This window comes from Culex pipiens, chromosome 3 (genome assembly GCF_016801865.2).
Source record: "Culex pipiens pallens isolate TS chromosome 3, TS_CPP_V2, whole genome shotgun sequence".
In the NCBI taxonomy this organism is placed as follows: Eukaryota; Metazoa; Arthropoda; class Insecta; order Diptera; family Culicidae; genus Culex; species Culex pipiens.
Window position 1 is genome coordinate 40,644,349 of NC_068939.1, and position 23,346 is coordinate 40,667,694.

General features: G+C 39.6%; 2 protein-coding genes across 4 annotated transcripts in view; both read right to left on the reverse strand.

The window, feature by feature from the left end:
• Positions 1 to 587: 587 nt before the first annotated feature.
• Positions 588 to 5,655, reverse strand: LOC120428755 (2-amino-3-ketobutyrate coenzyme A ligase, mitochondrial). Its single transcript, XM_039593837.2, has 4 exons — positions 5,432 to 5,655; positions 1,795 to 2,021; positions 1,429 to 1,738; positions 588 to 1,354 (listed from the first exon to the last, which is right to left on the reverse strand). The coding sequence occupies exons 1-4, from the start codon at positions 5,475 to 5,477 to the stop codon at positions 645 to 647; spliced, it is 1,293 nt and encodes a 430-aa protein (XP_039449771.1). The 5' UTR covers positions 5,478 to 5,655; the 3' UTR covers positions 588 to 644.
• A 3,787-nt stretch (positions 5,656 to 9,442) lies between these two features.
• Positions 9,443 to 23,346, reverse strand: part of LOC120428747 (C-type lectin domain family 4 member F) — a 34,804-nt gene continuing 20,900 nt past the window's right edge. The window contains exons 3-8 of one of the 3 annotated variants that reach the window (XM_039593828.2): positions 21,983 to 22,076; positions 21,675 to 21,843; positions 20,968 to 21,104; positions 11,702 to 11,899; positions 11,109 to 11,648; positions 9,443 to 11,046 (exon numbers count right to left, since the gene is read on the reverse strand). In XM_039593828.2, coding sequence (XP_039449762.1) covers positions 10,828 to 11,046; positions 11,109 to 11,648; positions 11,702 to 11,899; positions 20,968 to 21,104; positions 21,675 to 21,843; positions 21,983 to 22,076 — 1,357 coding nt within the window. In that variant the 3' untranslated portion in view covers positions 9,443 to 10,827. Of the gene's footprint in view, positions 11,047 to 11,108; positions 11,649 to 11,701; positions 11,900 to 20,967; positions 21,105 to 21,674; positions 21,847 to 21,982; positions 22,077 to 23,346 lie in introns of all 3 variants that reach the window. The other 2 variants (XM_039593825.2, XM_039593829.2) reach the window with 2 other exon arrangements.

The following is a 23,346-nucleotide window of genomic DNA, read 5'->3' on the forward strand; positions in this document are numbered from 1 at the left end:
GAGGCATCGAAAAGCCAAAATTTTATCCTACTAACCCAAAAAATATTAATCCTGTGATGCCTGAAGGAAATTCTGTCAATTCAACCGTCTCATGCGGTGTCAACAGGTATATAGCGAAAAGCTGTATGCTTGATGAGTCTGCAACTTCAACTATCGGACGAACATTCTTCCCTTTTGTTGAATTGCAGGCTTCTTGGGAGGGCGCCGGTATTGACTAATGAAGTCGGGATCTTCAGAACTTAAACAGTGAACGAATGGTTGGCTCCCACTGATCATTTTTGATTCATTGTTTAACTTCAGCAGATCTGTCAATAACGGAGTAGCAGCTCTTTGGCAGTTGAGCATGGTTGACTCAAAATTTAACTTTTTGGGTACCACAAGTTTGTCTTTCAAATACAAAAATGTCATCTTTTTTTTTTAAACATTTAATTTTCCATAAACCTTTACACAAACTATTTCAGAATTGGTTTTATATTTTATGTTTATTCAATTATCCGCTTCAGATTTCAAAATTGTCAAAAATGCAAAAGGATTACCCCTGTAATAAAGATTTTCGAACTTTCAATCAAATCAAACAATCAAACATCAATCAAACAGATGATTTGTCTTTTATTTGCCTCCTTACACACCCCCGCTATACTTCTTCAAGCCACCACTCTCAGCTGCTTCCCCACCTCGACGAACGCAGCCACAGCCCGGTCAATCTCCTCCTCGGTGTGCGCCGCCGACAGCTGAACCCGAATCCGAGCCTTTCCCTTGGGAACCACAGGATAGCTGAACCCAATAACGTAGATGCCACGCTTCAACATTTCATCTGCGAAAACCGACGCAAGCTTCGCGTCTCCCAGCATGACCGGACTGATCGGATGATCCATGCCGGCGATCTTGAAGCCGGCCTTGGTCATGGCAATTCGGAAGCGTTTCGTGTTGCTCTGGACACGGGCCGTCAGCTGGTTGGAGCTCATGAGCATATCGATGACCTTGGCGGCGCTGGCCACCACTGGCGGCGGCAGAGAGTTGGAAAACAGGTAGGGACGGGATTTTTGTCTGAGGAGGTCAATGAGTTCCCGGGGTCCCGTGGTGTAGCCACCGGCCGCGCCTCCGAGGGCTTTTCCCAGAGTTGAGTTGATGATGTCGCAACGACCCAGCATCCCGTAAAACTCTTCCGTGCCACGACCCGTCGGTCCGAAGAAGCCCGTCGCGTGACAATCGTCAACGAACGTGAGAGCGTTATACTTGTCTGCCAGCCCGAAGATTTCCGGAAGCGGTGCCACATTGCCGTCCATCGAGAACACACCGTCGGTCACGATCATTTTGACGCGAGCATCCGTCGATGCGAGCTTCTCCTCCAAATCTGGAAGAAATACAGATATTGGTAGATTGCCTACTTGCAGGCGCATTCCCCGTAACAACGCCATCTCTCGTTACCTTTCATATCCCGATGCAGATAGCGTGCCTTCTTGGCCTTGCACAGCCTGATTCCGTCGATGATCGATGCATGGTTCAGTTCATCCGAAAACACGGCGTCCTCCGGAGTCAGAGCGGCCTCGAAGATCCCGGCATTGGCATCGAAACAGGACGCGTACAGAATGGTGTCCTCGCGCTGGTGAAACTCGGACAGCTTCCGCTCCAGCTGTTTGTGGATGTCCTGCGTTCCGCAGATGAACCGAACCGAACTCAACCCGGCCCCGTACTCGTCGAGGGCGTTCTTGCTAAACTTGACCACCTCTTCGTTGGACTTTGAAAAAAGACAAAATTAAAAATTTGCCTTAAAATTAGAAGAATTAAACTTACAGCCAATCCCAGGTAATTGTTGGCGCAAAAATTTAAAATCTTGCCCTGGGAGCCCTCCACGTTGATGGCCGTTGCCTGCGGGGACACGATCACGCGCTCCTTCTTGTACGTGCCGGCCTGCTGGATGTCGTCCAGCTGGGTTTGGATGATCTGGCGGAAGGCTCTGTTGGCGGGAGTTGAAGGCGCTGCCGCGCTGGCGAAGCACGCAATCGGCGTGTAAAGGTTGGCTGGGATTGAAACGAATTGAATACTTGTGATTATTGCAATTAGAAGAAATTAAATCTCGTAAAAATGATCAAATTTTTAAAAAGTCTTCAGTTTAGAATATTATCAGAAGCTTATTTCTTTATTTTGAACGTTTTAAATTTTCTCTCTCATGTCAAGCGCTTCTTGGCGTGATGGAAGCGTGTTTGATCAATATCCAAGAAGTTGATGGTTTAATCCTCGTGCCGTCAAGATTTTTTTCTCAGCATTACAATCAAACAACAGTTGCTAATGCCATTTTTGCAGCAAAATTAGTCGACCACTATCTGTTTTTTTTGTTCTTGACTTATTTTTATTAGGTCCTTTTAGGTGCTGTGACCAGGTAAGGACCGAGGATCGGTTAAAACTAACATATAATAATAAAACTCCTTAAACTCCACACTTGGAGATCATGTAACTGATAAGGGATACTTGGTCCAAGCGGGTCTTGCAGGTTTTGAACCTGGCGATGTACTCGGAGAATATGCCCCACAACTCAGTCGAACTGTGGAGCACCCTTCTCCGTAGCTCCACCGTCTCGGGAGCCACTGCTTCCTGCGGGTCGAGGGCGATCCTTCGATTTTCCGTCCGGGACTTCGCCCGGCAGTGGAGGGAACTCCGCCGGCGTGAACGCCGGAACTGCTGGACTCTGCTTCTCCGCCTTCCTTCTGGCGGTTTCGGTTTCGACGCCTGCTGGCGCCTCCGGATGAAATCCGCACGCTTGGGGCAGTTGCTTTGTGGGGCAGTTGGCACACCGCTTCGTCTGGGCTTCCTGGACTTCGCACTCGTCCACCTTATGGGGACCCCCACAGTTGGTGCACCTCCCCTTGAGGTGACAGTTCCTGGTTTAATGACCCAGCTGCAAGCAGTTCCTGCACTGAATCACGTTCGGCCGCTTGTTCCGGTAGGCCTCCCACCGGATGTGAAGTGCTTTCAAGAGCTTGATTTCACTCAGCTTCTTGTGGTTGGTGTACCCCTTGGGGAACGTAACAATGTACGGGGTTTCCGCTGATGAGGCGAACTCTCCTTTTCTCTTGATGGCATGCACCTCGACAGCGTCCAGGATGTGCGATTCCTTGAGTTTCTTCTTGACGAATTCAGGTGAAGCCGGTGGAAGTCCTCTGACGACGACGCGGAGTTGCCGCTCGCTTCGTTTCTCGTGGGTATAGAACTCCACTTTGTTCGCAATCAAGTGGGCCCGCGCGGTTTCGAAACGCTCCTCGGAGATACACAGCAATTTGATCCCAAACGGAGTCAGCTTGTAACTTGGCTTGGTTGTGCACGACAACATTACACTCCTCAGCTTGCCGAAGCTCATATTCTTTACCACCAGAGGAGGTGGTTTCTTGGCTACTGGAACCGGCGAGACGCTTCCTTTCTCGGCTGGGTTACCATTGTTATTGTTGTTGTTCTCCACCAGCGTGCTGAACTTGTTGTTGTTGAGGTGCTGTTCCTCGTTGCCATTTCCGACGTCGGCTCCGTCGTCACTTGTCTTCTTTCGCTTCCGCGTTCCGACAACGGGAAGAAACTCGTCGTCGGAGGAATCTTCCACCTCCATCCACAAGCACTTTGCGCGCAGCAACAACAGAGGAAAAACGCGTCCTCCACGTCGAGCTGTCAAACGGGTTCTAACCGTTTGGGTTTACCAATTCAAAATTTACTGGACTTTTTTTTAACTTCGTAAGTTAGTGTTTTGTTTATATATGTTGAACTTATTTTTATTTTATTCATATAAAGCAATTACAAAAAATAATACAACTTATTTTAAGATCATCGTTGTCCATAGAAGTGCCAATAGATGTAGAAGGCAAGAAAACCGAACATCAGCAACGAAAGAAGCAAAAACGGCATCAACGCTCCCCGATACTTGTGCTCCTGTGCCAATTCGTCCTTGTGATTGACGTGTGGCATTGTGGCAATTTGGTTCTGTTTGGTTTATTTTGGTCTGCAAGAAGCTCTAATGAATATCTTTGTCTATCATTATTAGTATCTTTTTGTACATTACCAATATTTGACTGGATTCCAGTTTGTTTTGAACCACTCAACTTATAGATTATGATTTTTATGTTTCTAATACTCTTTTCGACTAAATTTAACTAGAATTGTGACAAAATGACACGCTCCAATTGCCAGAGTAAAGTCAATAAGTCCACACTTTGTTTTCACATTCGAGTCACTTTGGCGCAGAATCCGTATGGTTCATGCGTAGCGCCATTACGCACCAACATGAACAACATCGGCGTCAACACGTGTTGAGTCGGCGCAGAAAACTTCCAGAGATGTTTATTTTAGGATGTATGTTTACGAATTTAGTGTATGAACAATCAAAAAAGTTTTAATTCGATTGAAGCACGTTTGCCAAATCGCCAGAAGGTATGCAATGAGTAACAAGTTAAAATAAAGCATTATGATTTAATACTCCTTAATGTAGGGTTATCACAACGATGTTTGATCTTATATATTTTTCAAAATTTGAGCAACAAAATCTCAATGTTGGAAAGTGTGCACACAGAAAGTGCAAAAAAGCCAAGTGACGATGGGAGATGCCGATGACCTATTGACGCACAACGGCCGCGGCCTTGAAACTGTCCATCAGTCTGACACGCTCTCTCCCATCCCGTCCCGTGGGGGTGTGGTTCGAGTGTAGGCAATTGTATCCAATTTGTGAGGGGACAATTTCAGCATTATGTTGATTTTACTATTTTTGGTCTTTTTCTGTGTTTGGAAAATCAGACAAATATCTCTAGTAGGGGAAATTCTCGTATGTTTGGCAGGTTAAACACTCGCTCCTAACTCCATCCAATTTGGAGATTTTCACTATTTAAACAACTAATTTTTCAAAACTTTTGATAGAAACTTCCTTGCTCACTTCTTATTGAGCTATTTATCACTCGATTTCAGTTGAAAACGCTTTTAATTAGCTTTAATTGAATGTCAAAGTTCTGACCTGCCAACATTAGAGGCACGCTGGAATTAGATGCTGTTCCCCTAGTTACTTTGTTTTCTATTTTCAATTTCTTTAATCTTAGCGCGAATTGCATAATTTTTTTTTCATGATTAATGACATCAATATTGCCGGAAGGGTGTATTCCAAAATTACCGAATTGCCGAATTAAAGACATCAATATTCAACTAAATGTGGTATTTTTCAGACACAAACAACTATTTATTGATCTAACGAAAAGTTCTTCACGACGCCACTCTCAATATCATAAAATATGTCTTTAACCCAATTCCAAGCTGGTTCCACTTTGCAAATCTTGCAATTTTCATCCAACTTCTTTTTTCCCCACTCACACTTTTGACTGAACCGGTTCTATTCTGGCGTTCTGTTTCTAAGCCGGTTCGTTCGTTGCAACCGGCTTTTCTTCATTTTAATAAAATTGCAAATTACCTCTCGCCGATGCACTTTTGCAAATCAACTGCTTGGAAAGCAACATCTTCTTTTGCCGATCACTGAAACCTAAAGAACTCTTAAACTTCAACCTCGCGGATGGCACACACTAGTATAATTGATTAACTCGGCGAAATTGGATCAATTTATGTTGTTTATCAGATCGCTGGTTTCTAAGCGGGGACTTTTTCAGTTGTTACCAAGGACTACCGACTGCTCTCGCTCAGCAGCGTGGAATAAGTGTGGGACTAACTCTGCGAAATGCATGCACGAAAGTTGGAACGACTAACTTTGTGCTCTCCGGAGAGTTTTGCGAGACGGTTGGTTAGGGAGAGTGACTAGTTAGTTTTTATCTAGATAAACATTATTAAACTGTGGCAGCGATGGAATAATCATCATCAAAAGAAAATCTTTTGACGTTCATCAAGAGAAAACATCCGAAGAGAGCATGCTCTCCTCTCTCGCGCACGAAAGATCGGTAAAAGAAATCGAAAAAAATCATCATCTTGATTATTCAGCGGAACATCATTTTTACTACTACACATGCAAGTGTAACGTCACACGTCGAAAAATGACCTGTCACTATTTGTAGATGGGCAATATGTGTAAACAAAGTGAAATAAATATTATTGAGTGGTGCTGACAAGGAAATTAAAAAAAATTAACAGCAGATTGATTTTCTTGAAGAATTTCGGGAGTGATTTTCTTTTGCGTGATTTTCCTCCTCTCTCTTTCGCGGGTGAAAAAAGTTCGCAAGCGAAAATGATTTTTTTGCGATTATTCCATCCCTGAACTGTGGTTTGTTTTATGTCAATAAATCATGTAAATTAATTGTATTTCTTAAATATTTTCTAAGTTAAAGGAACGATAGCATTCTAAATTTCGATTCGCTTCACTAGGAGACGGTGATCGGTAATTTCAGCGGATTGCAGTCTGGATTTCGCCATGTTAAGTGATGATTGTTTAAGTCCAAGGTGCCTAGGAATCGAATAATGGGAATAGAACCAATTCTACCAGAACCAGATTCTAATAACCATGACAGCCGTCCATTGTAGACCGCTCCTATCTCCACCACGGACAAGGAAAGAGATTCGGAGGACGGGAAGTGATGATGCTTCACTTTTTTAGGGGATAAGGGAAAATCTCCTCGGTATCCCCAAGTATGTTCCGCTTGGACTATGCGTCCCCACAGGCAGCGCAATAAACAAACAATAACATTCTAAATTTCGACACAAACTTTGAAAAATTATGGTAGAAAATATTCGATATGTTTTTAGTTGTGCCTTCCGCACTGAGGCTTTTTACATAAAGCTCATAGACCCACCTATCGAAATCGAAAGAATCGAAAACAGAACAAATGTCTGTCGATAAGTAGTTCAAAAGTTGTGTAGACAAATGTGTTTTCGCAAATATTCGAATGTTAGATAAGTGAACATAAATTTTGCCTAATATCATCATACACTCAAACCCCGATGGTTTGACACCAACAGTTGTCAAACGAACGGGGTCATTTTTAGTTTGACACCCCTTTTACACGGAGTTCACTAACACAATCAAACGTTTGTTTTGATAGTGTGCGTGAGTGCCGTGTAAAAAGTGACACTTTTTAGTTTGATTTTGACCAACCAACGGGGTACAAACGAACAAAAGTGTCAAACGAAAAAGTGACCAACCACCGGGGGTTGAGTGTATTATATATCGTTGGACCATTCTAAAGAGTCCAAAATATCAAAGTTCTAGCAACCCGGTCTCAAGTTATGGCCACCTAAGTGATATTTTTGTACTTTTCTGGAGTCAGATCTCACTCGTCCATCGTTCAATCCCGCATTGGTTAGGTAATCGAAAAATCTTACTTAACGACTCCAACACATTGAAGACCTGGCAACCCTGTCTTAAGCTATGACCACATAAGCGATATTTATGTACTTTTTTGAGGCCGGATCTCACTTGAATGACCCATCGTTGGTTATTATTTATGGTAACTGAAAACCTTTCAAACGTGTATAAAAGTTTAAAGATCTAGTGACCCTTTCTCGTGTAATGACCACTTAGTGATATTTGTGTACTTTTTGTTCCGAATTAGTTTTTAATTTTAAGTTTTAAGTTTTAAGTTTTAAGTTTTAAGTTTTAAGTTTTATGTTTTAAGTTTTAAGTTTTAAGTTTTAAGTTTTAAGTTTTAAGTTTTAAGTTTTAAGTTTTAAGTTTTAAGTTTTAAGTTTTAAGTTTTAAGTTTTAAGTTTTAAGTTTTAAGTTTTAAGTTTTAAGTTTTAAGTTTTAAGTTTTAAGTTTTAAGTTTTAAGTTTTAAGTTTTAAGTTTTAAGTTTTAAGTTTTAAGTTTTAAGTTTTAAGTTTTAAGTTTTAAGTTTTAAGTTTTAAGTTTTAAGTTTTAAGTTTTAAGTTTTAAGTTTTAAGTTTTAAGTTTTTAGTTTTTAGTTTTTAGTTTTTAGTTTTTAGTTTTTAGTTTTTAGTTTTTAGTTTTTAGTTTTTAGTTTTTAGTTTTTAGTTTTTAGTTTTTAGTTTTTAGTTTTTAGTTTTTAGTTTTTAGTTTTTAGTTTTTAGTTTTTAGTTTTTAGTTTTTTGTTTTTAGTTTTTAGTTTTTAGTTTTTAGTTTTTAGTTTTTAGTTTTTAGTTTTTAGTTTTTAGTTTTTAGTTTTTAGTTTTTAGTTTTTAGTTTTTAGTTTTTAGTTTTTAGTTTTTAGTTTTTAGTTTTTAGTTTTTAGTTTTTAGTTTTTAGTTTTTAGTTTTTAGTTTTTAGTTTTTAGTTTTTAGTTTTTAGTTTTTAGTTTTTAGTTTTTAGTTTTTAGTTTTTAGTTTTTAGTTTTTAGTTTTTAGTTTTTAGTTTTTAGTTTTTAGTTTTTAGTTTTTAGTTTTTAGTTTTTAGTTTTTAGTTTTTAGTTTTTAGTTTTTAGTTTTTAGTTTTTAGTTTTTAGTTTTAGTTTTTAGTTTTTAGTTTTTAGTTTTTTAGTTTTTAGTTTTTAGTTTTTAGTTTTTAGTTTTTAGTTTTTAGTTTTTAGTTTTTAGTTTTTAGTTTTTAGTTTTTAGTTTTTAGTTTTTAGTTTTTAGTTTTTAGTTTTTAGTTTTTAGTTTTTAGTTTTTAGTTTTTAGTTTTTAGTTTGTAGTTTTTAGTTTTTAGTTTTTAGTTTTTAGTTTTTAGTTTTTATTTTTTAGTTTTTAGTTTTTAGTTTTTTTTTTGTAGTTTTTAGTTTTTAGTTTTTAGTTTTAGTTTTTAGTTTTTAGTTTTTAGTTTTTAGTTTTTAGTTTTTAGTTTTTAGTTTTTAGTTTTTAGTTTTTAGTTTTTAGTTTTTAGTTTTTAGTTTTTTAGTTTTTAGTTTTTAGTTTTTAGTTTTTAGTTTTTAGTTTTTAGTTTTTAGTTTTTAGTTTTTAGTTTTTAGTTTTTAGTTTTTAGTTTTTAGTTTTTAGTTTTTAGTTTTTAGTTTTTAGTTTTTAGTTTTTAGTTTTTAGTTTTTAGTTTTTAGTTTTTAGTTTTTAGTTTTTAGTTTTTAGTTTTTAGTTTTTAGTTTTTAGTTTTTAGTTTTTAGTTTTTAGTTTTAAGATTTGGAGCCGCAATTCAAATTTACATAAATACTTTTTCAAATGCGCGAGCATTTTTAAAATCTTACAAAATGCGTTTTACAGCCTTGGAACAAACAAATCAAATTTTATACACAACCTAAAATTAAGTAACGGGAAAACCAACAAGATATTCACTTAAAAATTGAATATTTGTTAACGGCCACTGGAGTGGTCTGAGCTAATCTAAGGGTTTAATTATTTAGTCTTAGTATCCTCCTGACCAATTGCTTGACATTTTATTAGATAGATTTTATTAGATATTTATTTAAAAAAATATATATTCCTCTTTAATACTTCGTTTTTCCTCGTTTTGAAATGTTGTGGTATGTCAATTATTTTAAGTGAATTTAAGAAAGTCCTTTTTTTATTTCAATTTTGATTTCTCACATATTTATGGAAATGTGATATTTCACCACCTGAGGCTGACAAACACCAGTGTTGCTCATGTGAATTTGTTGTTTATTTCATAGGTTTGCTCGCATAGTCCAACAACGGATTTGTTTCTTTTCTCTCTTTTACTGTTTTGGTTTGCACGTAGTTTTTTTTTCTCACGTTCCGGGAAAAGGTATCTACATCAGAATGCAAATCGTTTTTTTGGGTCTTTTTTTTTTCTATTGTGTTTTGTTTTATTTTTGTTTTGCTCGAAATATATACGCATTTTTCTTTATTTTTTTTTTACAACAAGACGCCACTCGAGGAGGAGGAGAAACTAAGTACAAAAGTTGGCGGTTTTACCTTTTAAAAAATGGTGTTATCAAATAATTCGACCTTTTTGCTTTCTCAACACAATCAAAAACGTGCGCGTACTCAAAAGTGCATGGAAACGTTCATCCTTCGTGTTCATTCAGGTTTGCTTCACAAATTGTGTGTGTGTGTTTTCTTTTAATTTCTAGTTGCAAAACTTATCATACGTATTGTTGTGTCGGTAATTGCTAGTGTAGCTTGCCAAAAGCTGCTTTCTATGTAATGTTTGCACCGGAGAAACGGCGGATAACTCGAAATGCTAGCGGACAAAATGGAGTAGATGTCTTCTTCTATCACTAATAAAATCATCGTTTAAATTTGCGATATTTTTTTGCTTTTGCTGGCGCATGTTTAAAGGTACTTGTACTGTTTTCCCTTCCATCTTCTTCGTTTGATTGAGTTTTTTTTTCAACTTCACTGCGCTAATTTTCTAACTCTCCCTCTCAGTTGTTTTAATTCTTTCACTTTCCTATTAGAAGATTTGATTAAATAGATTTCGATGTTGCTAAAAATGGATGTTCACTAACTTTTTTGGGGGAAAATCGAAATACTGCACTCGTTTTATCTAAATAGTTTTTAAAGGTTCAATCTCTTTCTCTTGCTTATTTCGTGAGTTTTGTTGACTGTGTTATTTCTTTAAGTTTGATTCTGTTTGACTTTGTTGTTTTGCTGTTTCACCTATTTATTTCTTTAAAGTTTTCGAACTAGAACTCTACAATGAAACTAACTTCCACAACTAAAAGGAAAGACTTTCAACCTTAAAACTGATGACCCTAGGTATGTTTCACGTGTATTGGTGTGTGCTAGTGTAGAGTTTATATCATTCTGGTTTTTGTTTAATTTATCAATCATACGTATGAAAATTACACCTAAAAACACAACTTTGGTTCGTGTGTAACACTAAAACTTAATTTAACAGGTTGTTTTGCATGTTTTTGCATTGACATTTTCATAAATGTTTTTTTCTTCAGGGATTCCCAAAAAATCGCTCTGAGCGCTTTTCATCTAAAAATACATCTTGTGGGGTGTGTTTTTGGAAAGAGTGCATAGAATTGGCAAAAATGGCTCAACTGACTGACTTACATTCCGCTTGCAACGGCTGCGGCGGCGGCGGCGCTGGCATTACTGGACGTGGCCGTTGGGGAAGTGTTGCCAGCTGCCGGTAACGATGGCGTGGCCGTTGATGTCGTTGCGGACGCGGGTTGCTTCTGTGCGTCGACCGCGGATGGCGTTGGTTGACTGTTGTTGTTGAAAAGCTGGTTGAGCTTGTTCGGGATAGGGTCCTTGGGAGGTGGTTGCTGAAAAGGGATGGCAACACTTGTTAGAATATTGTTCCGTTGCGTGCACTTACCTAACCCACCTCAGTAACATTCACCGTTGCCGCCGTCGCCGGGGGAACAACCTCCTTTTGCTCAACCTTCTCTAGCCGCAACTTGAGCACCCCCAATTCCCCATTGATGGTGTCCGACTGGCCGTGGTACCTTTCACACTCGTCCCGTACCGACCCAATGCTGACCTTCATCGCGTTGGTCACGTTCTGCAGACCCTCCAGCTGGTCTCCGATGGCCTTCGAGCCACCCTCCAGCGTGCTCAGGTTGGCCTTCATCTCGACCCAGATGTTCTCCACGGATTTGACGTGCGAAGAAATGTTGGCCGAGTTCTCGATCAACTCGTCGATACTGGCCTTGTTCTTGACCAGGTCGGTTCTGAGCCACGTGCTCTTCTGCCTGAGACTCTCCAGCTCACCGGTGAAGTTCTTCGACAGGTTCTCGATCTGGGCCGTCAGCTCGCGCTGGATGTTGGCAATGTTCTGCTCCGTTACGTTGTTGGCCGCGGCCGCAGCGCTGCCGTCCAGCGATGTCGCCAGCGATGACGCGTTCCGGATTTGGGCGAACAGGGTCTGCCATAAAAAAATCAATTATATGACCTCAAAATATTCAAATTAATACCGACCTGAAGATCTTCGACGCTCTTGGTGAGGGTTTTCTGTTCGCTCTCCGATTTGACCCGGTGTTCCTCGAGAACCTGTATCCGCGTGATGGCATCGTTGAGGCTCGAGCCCAGCTTGGCCACGTTCGACTGGAGGGTGTTGAGCTGGGTTTCCTGCGAGTTTTCGTTCTTCTTCTCTATCGTGTCGCGGAGCTGTTTGAGCTGGAAGGTTTATATTTCGATAAACATATTTTTATATTATCATTTTTTTCCGAATATCTTAAATCTTGTAATTCCAAAATGAAGTATACGCCTTGGGGTTAGAGGAGAGGTTTTTTTGATTGATTTGTTTTTACTGCTTGAAAATATTTGAAATATATGTATTTTCAACTCAAGAAGCAATTCAACATGTCTCTACACGCTGGAAATTTGGTTTATTGGACCTTTTCAAAAAAAAAAAAAAAAAAACTCCAGATATTTACTATACACACATAGATTTTTCTACCGAATTCGGTAAAGTTTTCTTAATTTTCAACTGCTGAACAGTTCGATAAACTGAAAATAACCGAATTCGGTAAAAACTTACCGAAATTCGGAAATGAGGTTCATTATCCAAGCAAAACATTGCAATAGGGCCGAAGCCGAAGTGTAAACAAAGAGTCTATCCTGCTCACGTCAGTTGATGTTTACATCAGGAACGAGCAGGATAGACTCTTTGTTTACACCTATGCTTCGGCTCGCTTACAATGTTTGGCTAGTATTTTTCATCGTACAACCAAAATCCGGTAAAATTTGGTTCATTTTGACAGATCTTAACTTTACCGATTTTTCAACTACCGAATTTGGTAAAAAATCTAAGTGTGATACGCTAGTTAAGTTGTGTTGCAATGATTGTTTTTCTCAATTTCCAAGTATGGACCAATTTTTTTCAACTTTTTGCGGCACTGTACATCTGAAATTCACAAACGTTTTTCATATTTTTGAAACGATCTCGTTGGATATAAAATGTAGGAAAATTTAAGTAAGATTAGTTTAAGCTCAGAAGACTTATTCTGTCATGCATTTTTAGAAGTTTTTTGAAAACATTAAAATAGGTTTGCCCCTTTTTTTCGGGCTGACTATGAAGGGGCCATAGCAGGGGTGCCCAAAAGTATTGAATGGCTAAATTTGAAACCCCACCCAAAAGTTAAAAGATTAAAAAAAAACATAAACTCAAACATTATTTCATTCCCAAATTATCTTGAATTACTTGTATTTTCATGATAAATTGGTTGAATTAATATTGTTTTTTTTTTTTCATTTTTTCTACAGTTTTATTCAACTGATTCAAATTTATTAAAAAACATATTTGCTGAAAATGTGAACTTTTGAATGCTGAGAAGTAGATTCTGGGGATGAAATACAATCAGTCGGTAGTTTCACAACGGAATTGCAAAAACAAGTTTTGAAATTAAAATATTTGAACACTGATAATACACAAAAAAAAAAAAACAAATCAAGGAACATTGCAACTGATGACAGTACATCATAAGTGTTAGAGCGACCAAATAAGTTCATCGATTACCAATTTTGAAGCTTTTTCAAATGCTCTAGACACTGCATTACCGATTCAGACCTATTTCGCATATTCGAAACTATATGGCAAAAAACGCCGACAGTTTCCAAAATTCTAGAAATTTCTCACTTAGAACAATCGATTTGAAAATGTCCAAAAATCCATTTTCAACCAATTTTTGATCGTTAAAATGCATTGGACAGAAGAACTCTTAAAATTTTACAAAATTTTAGGGTTAGAACTTTGACTTGTTTTATGTGACTTTGCCAATGTTTTTGAAAATGTATTTTTTTAGGGGTCAATTTTGGCTGTGTTTTTTGCTAACGTTTGCTATATTTTACGTAAAAAGAAGTATGCAACATTTTTTGTAGTGCCCCAGACTATGCCTCTACGCATTTTTTACAATGGAGCACCTGCAGTCGAGCAGTTTTTGACAGTTCGCTCAATAAGAAATACATTGTAGAAAAAAGCAAAAACTGCTCGAATGGAAGTGCTCCATTCAAATGAAAATGGTGCCATTCTATAGCAGAAAATCGTCACCGTCGTGCTAACTTGTTGTACGTGCATTTTGGGCTAAATTGGGTTTAGAACGCCATTATGTGCAACTCACAATGCCTCACCTTATGACCTTCACAGATCCCCAAAATTATATTTCAATCATGAGATATTCCATAAAAAGTCCGTGCATTTTTGTCACTTTTCATATGAAAGAAGTTTCAATCTTGTCGTGCTATCTTGACACAGCATAAAAATTTATGTAAGTGCGACAAATGACCAAAGGGATTTCAGGTTAGAACGCGTTTGACACAGGTACGAGCTCGAATACCGTAAACATTTTCCGGCAACCAAATTTAACCAAACTTTGGGGCAATGCACAGAATGGTCAACTAAACAAAACGTGTTTGTTATTGTTTACATTGCGTGCTCTCGTTTTTGTTTATTCAAGGTCAAACATTCACGCACAAAAATTGTGTAAGTTTGAATGAACAAAACAGTTTATTAAAAACAACTATCACGGTTTGTAGACACCACAAACACATTTTATAATTTCAATAATCAACGTTTTTCGGTTTGACCAACATTTTGCTGTCTGGACAAACATGTTTGTTGTCTGAACATAAACCCCTTTTAACGTGTAAGAAAAATAAACAGTGTATGTTTTCACTTCAACTTCAACAACAAGATGGCCGAAGTGAAAAATGTCGAATTCTGGGGATGTTTGCGAAATAGCAAAGTATGTATTTTATTTGATATTTAATTTATAAACAAATTGTTGTTCCAGTGATATACAACTAGGCTGGTGGAATCCTGTGGAAACTAGGTAAAAGGTATGTAATTTAATTATTACGAGGAATTTGATTTTTTCAGAAGTTCCTTTTTCAGAAAACATGGTGCAACTCCAGCAGCTGATTTTCCTATTCAGCGTCCCGCGAAAATGACTATCAAATAAGCTTGGCCGGAACTCTCCATAATGTGTTGTAATTTTGAGTGAAAAAAGTTAAATAAACCTCATCGAAAAACCTAGCTTTTGTTTACCTATATTAGGAAGACAAAGAAGAAGAAGAAAAGCCTCCCCAGATTTTTTTTATTCTAATAAAAATGATCTTTGAATCAACAATCATGTTTGTTAAATCATCCCAAATGATTATTATATTTACAAACATGCTGGGCCGTGGCAATGACAAACATGTTAGTTGAAACCACAAACATGTTAGTTTGAATTTGGCAAACATGTTTACTCACTCAAAATAATCCACACGTTGATGCTACGTTTTTTTTTTTTTTTTTTTTTTTTGAATTAAATATACTTTATTGAATCTTTCTTATAATAATTACATTTGGTTTACATAATAAGTGGTCAGCTGTGGCTCTTCAGCTTTAGTTTGCTTTTCGTGATTTAAACACTGTTCATTTTCTTAACTTTAAAAGTATATGATTTATCATTTTTGTAACACTAGGTACAATGAGAAAAAAAAAAATTAAGAAAACATAACCTAACCTAAAACTAACTTAATCTTACAATAAACTAAACCAATCCTTGAATCAAGGGGTATTCAGATATAGCACATTTTTCCCTGAATTTCAAACATTTTTCTTGAATCTTCTGATCCAACATTTTTACTTCTGCTAATTCATGAACCTCACTTGATCTTGTCCAGCCAGGAACATTCAAAACCATTTTGAGTACCTTGTTTTGGACACGCTGGAGCTTCAATTTATGAGTTCTAGCGCAACACTCCCAAACAGGTACTGCATACTCAATAACGGGGTAAATTATTTGTTTGAAAACGGCTAGCTTATTTTTCAAAGATAGCTTTGATTTTCTGTTAATTAAAGGATACAAACACCTGATGAGAATGCTGCACTTGTTCAATATTTTATCTACATGCTGCCGAAACAATAGTTTCGAGTCAAGTATGAGACCTAAATAGACAACATCCTTTGACCAGGGTATTGAAACATCATTCATTTTAATCAAAACATCATCCTTTGGGACAAATCTGGCCGATTTGGAAAGTGGAAAAATGATGGTTTGAGTTTTGGCTGCATTTATGCGAATTTTCCAGTCGCCAAAGTATTCGGAAAGAACGTCAAGACCCTTCTGAAGACGGCCAACTAAATATCTGGTTATTTTACCCTTATAAATAACGGCAGTGTCATCAGCAAAAAGTGACAACACACCATTACCAGGAAGAGTAGGCAAATCAGATGTAAAAATATTGTACAGAAGTGGGCCAAGAATACTTCCTTGGGGAACCCCAGCATCAATGTTGAATAATCCAGAAGCAATCCCATTCAGAAAAACCTTGAACGATCTCTCCGAAAGATAGTGCTGGATAATTTTGATAAGATACATTGGAAAACCGTATAAATACAGTTTATGTATCAAACCATCATGCCAAACATTGTCAAAAGCCTTCTCAACATCCAACAAAGCCATAGCAGTTGATTTAGACTCAAGCTTGTTCTGCTTGATGATTTTAGTTACTCTCGTAAGCTGATGAGCAGTATTATGCCCCTTTCGGAAGCCAAACTGCTCATTCAAAATTATATTATTATCGTTGGTAAAATCCAAAAGCCTTGAATAGATGACCTTCTCAAAGAGTTTGGACAGACTACTCAAAAGACTAATGGGACGATAACTTGTTGGCGATGTTGGATCTTTTTGAGGCTTCAAAATTGGTATGACTTTGCCCAGTTTCCAATTGGTGGGGAAGTAACCAAGTTGCAAACATTTATTGAAAATATTGGCTAGATGTTGAAAGAACTGATCACTCTGTTTTTTCAACACTAGATTAAAAATGTTATCAAAGCCTGGAGCTTTCATATTTTTCATTTGTTTAACTGCAACTTTGACTTCCTCACCAGAAACATGGGAATCTGCAGAAAATTCAAAGGTAGAGTCATTGATTGTTGAAATACTATTGGCAACTGATGTTTCTTTACGGCTGGTCATGGAAGCACCAAGATTATGTGAACTAACAAAATGAAGCCCAAGTGCATTTGCCTTTTCCTCGGATGTAATCAAAGGAGAATCCTCAACAATAAGAGGAGGAATAGGCTTTGGTTTGTTTTTAAGAACTTTTGAAAGTTTCCAAAATGGTTTTGAATAATTCCCAAGCTGGCTTACATGTTTTGAAAATTCTTGATTTCTGATATTGTCAAGTCGGTCTTGTATGATTTTGTTCAAATTGTTAACTGAAATCTTTTTGTCATAGTCCCCAGTCCGTTGATATTGTCTCCTATAAACATTCCTAAGTCTAATCAAGTGTTTAGTATCTACGTCAATATCAGTTACCTTAAAATTAACAGGAACCTCCCGAACGTTGGCAGCCTCTGCTTGGTTGATAGCCTGCTGGATCACCTCCAGCGAACGATCAATATCAGCAGAAGTTTCCGGGTGTTGATCATAGTCGATGTTGCTGTCTACCACTTGCTGAAACTGCTGCCAGTCAACGTTGTGGTAATCTTTCCGAGTTGGTTGCCGCTGCGGAGAAACGGAAGCTCCAACCTCCACAACCACCGGATAGTGATCAGAACTCAACTCTTCAAACACCTCAGGATGAGCCACGTTCTCAGCCATATTGGTAATGAAGAAGTCGATGATTGAGTGATTCCCAGACCGAGCCACCCTCGTTGGACGATCCGGACTCACAACGTTGTAGTATCCGTTTTGCAGATCGTTGTGTAGAATCACTCCGTTCCGATTCCTCCTGCTGTTGCCCCAAACTTCATGCTTCGCGTTGAGGTCACCAGCGATGATGTACTTTGCGCTCCGCCGTGTCAGCTTCTGGATATCGCTCTTCAGTTTTGCTGCTAAACCATCTCTGGCATTCACCTGACGTGGGCAGTATGCAGCAATGAAGAGTACTGGGCCAACCGAAGTGGGAATTTCCACCCCAACAGCCTCGATGATGTCCAGCTTGAAGTGTGGCAGCCGGCGTGGCTTGAGATCACGATGAACAGCGACAAGTACACCTCCTCCTCCAGAGGTGGTCCTGTCGAGCTGCGTCGCGATCTTGTAGTTTTGCAGATAAACTTTTTCACCGGGCTTCAGATGAGTTTCCGTGATGGCAGCTACGTCGATCTCCTTCTCGCGAAGAAAATCCACCAGCTCTAAATTCTTCCTCCTAATGGAGCAAGCGTTCCAATTCAGCAGCTTGAGGGACCTACGATCCATACTGGATGACGAACGAGGTCAGCACTTCAATCTGCTGGGTCTTGGTTTTGCATCCACGCAGTGCAGCGGACATCTGTTTGAAAATATTGAGGAGTTCGGTTGAGGTGTAAAGATCATTACCATTTTCCTCAACTGCTGGTTCTTGGGTTGGTCTTGGCTCCTGGCTGAAGCCCGGTGGTGGCGGTCTCGGCTCCTGGCTAGAACCCGGCCGTGGATGATTCATCTCAGCTCTCTTCCTGGGATCCAACGGCAACGGTGCCAAGTTCGGGACCTGGCGTCGCGGTTGAAGAGGTGGGAAATTTTGCTCCACCAGGGCTGGAGGAGTTCTACGACGCTGAGGCTGATTCTTCGTCGATGCTTGCTGCCGAATTTTCACGAACTCAGCTCTCTTGGGGCACTTTCGGTCGGTTGACGAGTGCTCACCGTTGCAGTTGAGGCACTTCACCAGCGAATCTTGGATGCACTGGGATGTGATGTGCGCATCGGTACCACATTTGGCGCAACGACGCTTCAGGTGGCAGTTCTTACCTCCGTGCCCGAAGCCCAGGCAGTTGAAGCATTGTGTGACGTCACGATGCACTGGTCGGTATCGCTCCCACGACACGATAATGTTGAAAACCGCTCGAATTGCCTTCAGCTCAGGAAGCGTCGTCGATCCCTTAGCCAAATGCAGCAGGTAGAGCTGGTCACGGTACTTGATGTCTTTGTTGCGTCGGCTCATTTTGTGCACGGCCAACACATCCAGTTTCAAAACTTTTAGCTCGGCAGCTAATTCCTCCACTGGCATGTCGTACAGACCTCTGACGACGATTTTGTACGGCTTATCCATGACGACATCATGTGTAAAGTATTCCGCCTCGTTTTCGGTCAAGTAATCCTTGACCAGTTGATAGTGCTGCCTGGATTGCACCAGCACCTTAAATCCGTCCTGACACAGACGAATGTTGCCTTGGACTTTCCCAGACTTGATGAGTTCAACCAGCCCCGCTCGAAAGTCGATCGTTGCTGCTGATTGCCTCACATAAAAAGGAGGCAGTTTCTCCTTTCGCTGTTTCACTTCATTCTCCTTTGCTTCCGCTACCTGGTCCTCGTCAGGCAGTCCAGCGAACTTGTTGTTCTTCAAAAGCTGCTCCTCGTGCGATGAAGAGTTCTCCTCCTCCTCATCCATCGGTACAGTACCGTCGCTCTTTTTCGTCTTTTTGCTGTTCGATGTCACTTCCAAAAGCACCTTCCTTTTGGAAATTCCCGGTTTTTGGCCATCAGTTGAGGCCTCAACCTTCCTTTTGGAAATTCCCACTTTTTTGCCTGCTTGAGCCGCAGGTAGGGCAATATTGCCGGCGTTTTGCGCCGGGACGCGACGAGTCATGTTGATTCAGACAACCTTCACCAACGAATGCTCGGATAACAAATGAGTTGATGCTACGTGAAAAATCGCGTAACCCCAATTTTACCCTCGATAGACCCGTTTTACGTGACAAACGTAAAAATAATGTGAAAGCGTTCTGGCAAAAACAAAATTTCACGTTGAAGTTACGTGAAAACCCTTATGGTATTTTTCCACTAGGTTCTTTCATGTAGCTTTTATGTGTTTTGAAATGTAACTTCAACGAGACTCGAGTGCGCCATTCTGTCAAATTTCTACGTGAATATTTTAGTATGAAAATTGATGGCGAACGGTGAAGTCTGCTGCTGAAGTTATGCTCGCCAAATATAATTTAAAATGGAACAGACGGTAAATTAAGTTTGATTTATTTTAGCTATAGTTTATATTTATTTTTTTTGCAGAATGTGACTCCTGGAAACAAGCATTTTCTTTCTCGGCGGTCACCGGATTTCATTCTAACCTTAGCGGCCGGTGTTACCGTGGTGCTTAAATCCACCAAAAATTGCACGGAGTTCTTGGGCATCCAGCTGGTGGTCAGATCGTCTACGCCAAATGCGTTGCGGCTGTCGATCCGTCGGTCGTCCCCAGAAGGTCAGGCTTCCGGTGGTGATTCTGCGCGTGGCCAAGAGACTCGACCATTCGCAGATTCGTCGGGAGGTCATAATCAAGCACATCACCGAGGTGCCGAGGATCATTGAACACAACTATAGCAGCGGGACTATTGTTGGGACTGGTGAACAAAAAGTCTTTTGCGTGTTACCGGTTTGTTACCGGCGAGAGGCATGACATTTCGGCCAGAATGAGCACCATAACCAGTCAAACCCGCGGTCAGTTCAGCAGCTGACTCCACCGGCCAATCACGTTGCGATCAACTTCGGTTCAAACTGGTGGCTCAACTTCGGCACGGAACATCGTGAAATCGTGAATTGGAATTATTTATTAAATATTAATAAAAGAAGAATTCAATAAAGCATTGATTTGAAATTAAAAACTAATGTAATGCATTTTTCATTTTAACTACAGAGAAAAAGCTCTTAACCTCATTAGTACTAGAAGACTCTTATAACGATTACTTAAACGTTCATTTAAGAATTCACCAGCTTATACATTTAGCATTTACGTGTTAAACACGTAGAATCAATGTGAAATGATCTGGCCAAGCAAATTCCGTTTCTACTAGGGCCACTTCGTAGAAGTTACGTGAAAAGACTAGTGGGAAAAAGCACATAGTTTTTCACGTAACTTCAACGTGTGGATTTTTTTGAGTGGCTGGCCTCGAGATGACAATCGTGTTTAGTAGCTGTGCCCAACATTTTGCCACGTTCACAATCAGATTTTTCTGCGTGTTAAAACGCGTTTTTCTCGGAACGTCAACAAGCAACGTACGACAAGTTAGCACGACATCGAAATGTGAAAAACAAGCAAAACATTGAAAAAGTGACTTAAAAAACATGAAAAAATAGATAGGCAAAATGTAATGATAAGAGGTGGAAGAAAAGGCCAAATACTACCAAAAACAAACATAAACTAAACAAGATGAATGCAAATTAAAATACTAAAAATAGAACAAGAGAAGAAAAGTTTTTCGTAGAACAGGAGAAAAATAAAAATCATCGAAAAAAAAATGGGCAGTAGAGGGTTAAGATTTCCTTCCACTTCGCCAATCTTACCTCCGTGGAAAAGTTGCCCATCGCTTGCTGGATGTCGCGCAGCTTCCCGTTCAGGGCCGTTTGGTTCTGCTCGAGATTTTTCGACGTTTCGTGCCATTTCTGTAAGGCTTCCGGCACGTTTTGACTAGTGGCTGATACTAAAAGACAGAGACGACAAAACGAGCCATGAAACGAAATTAAAAGGATCACATTAGTGTCGAGGGTAGTTAGAGGGGGCTGTAATTACACGTGATGAAAGCAGATTATTGCGATTATTTAGCACGGTTTTGTGTGGATAAAATTGCGAAGTATATTGCTACTTGAGTAAAATATTGACTTTGTGACAACAGCTTGTTTCGTTGTGGTATGATTAATGTATTTAGACCTGTTTTAACTCTTCAAAATTAATTGCTTCTTTCTTCTTTTAACGACAAAAGTTTTTCGTGAGATTCATAACACCAACGCGCTTGAGTGCCACGTGCTCGAGGAAATATGAAAATTCTTGGCAATTTTTCACATAACCTCACATGCAAACAAAGACGTACAAAGAAGGGTACTTTTAGATCTCGCGTTGAGATGAAACGATTAATTTGGCCGCCATAAACGAGGACGACTTAATTGTCTTTCCTGTTTCCCTTTACACCGTCCTTAACATATGCCAGATTCCGTCATACCCGTAAAATTTTATGTATCCTGACGAAGACGGTTTGCGGTTATGTGCGTTATACCTTGCTCGATGCGAATCCGGTACTCGGAGACCTGCTGCCTGATGTCAAAGTACAGCCAGTACATGAAACCCAGGGACAGGAAGATGCAGGACACGAGGACGAGGGGACCGCAGGTGCGGACACAGGAGAACCGCTTCCTCCGGCACCGGCTCTGGGCGCGTACCTTGGGCTGCTGAAATTTTAACGATTAGCGTTACGGTCCAAATCCGGAAAGGTAGCAGCAAAAAAAGGGGCACAAATTAGCCGAGATAATAATAGTAAGTGTGGAGGGTGGGGGTTCTAATATGACAAATGAAGCCAACACTAACCCAAGAGTAGTCTTCCTGTTCGTCGGTCGAGTTGGACAGCAGCTGGTCGTGGGAGGCAATTCCGTTTCCGGCAATGTGGCGATGTTTTCCTGAGCTGGAGGTGGAGGTCAGTTTGTTAATTTGTTATGAGCTACTTTCAGAGTTCCATTCCTCAGAATAAGTGATGAGGGTAATAAGGGGATATGAAAAATTGAGACATTAATGCGAGTTACCTTTAACTGGTATGAATAGAGACACATGATGTGAATGTGAACGAAGTTCCAGTTCTATAAATAGTAGGGTGGGTACGTTTTTCAAAAAGTTCTCGGATCAAGTTTTAGTATGGTTCCCCTTGTAGGGCATGCCCATAGGGACTTTCATGCCAAATATCAGCTCATTTGGTTGTAAACTGGCTGCGCGCATCAGGGTTAAAGTTTAAATGGGAATTACTATGGGAAATTGGAACTTTTTGTTCAAACGCTCCTACAGGTCTGGGAAAATCACGCGCCAACTTCTGGTATGGTCAGGCCTATGGGGAATGGTCTGGAGAACACTTTTCCCGAAGAGAGCATATGGATTCGTTGTCCCTAGACCTGGCGCATCGGCAAACAATCCGATGTATCCGGAATCAACGGTTTTCCCTCAAAAAGCATCAAATTTTCCTTAGCATGCTATGAAAGCTTGATGAACACCGCGACGCCATACGTCAGGTAGCTAACAGCTTCAAAGCTTCAAAGCTAACCGATTTGACCGATTTGAGTTCTACAGCCTACTACATTCAAACACCAACTGTTGTCAAATGAACGGGGTCACTTTTTAGTTTGACACCCCTGTTACACGGAGTTCACACACACTATCAAACTTTTGTTTTGATAGTGTGTGTGAGCGCCGTGTGAAAAATGACAGATCGTCACTTTTTAGTTTGACTTTGTCAAACCAACGGGGTACAAACACGGACGAACGGACATGACACGGGGTTTCAAAAAGTGAAGAAGGTTTTCTTTTACTTCTTCTTGGCGAAAACCTGCGCAAGCGAGATCGCTTATGTCAAAATATTCGCGCCACGTGGTTTAAAACGTAAACAAAGCCAGCTGATGATGCAAATTCATGGGCACTTTTTGAAATGGTCGTATGAATTTATATTAGAAACACAATTTCTATCAATTTTTCGGCAATTTTAGTATCCATGATAAATTACATAGAATCATAAGGACAAACCTAATGTCAAAATATATGTTACTAACACCATACCAATGCTAAATGTTTTAATTAATTATTGTATAAGTCATTTTGAGAAATCATGCGTAATCGCCGTAATCGCGCGATGCTACCTCGACAACTTGATTGTGGATGGCGTAAATGATAGTTTGCTTCAGAAATTTGAA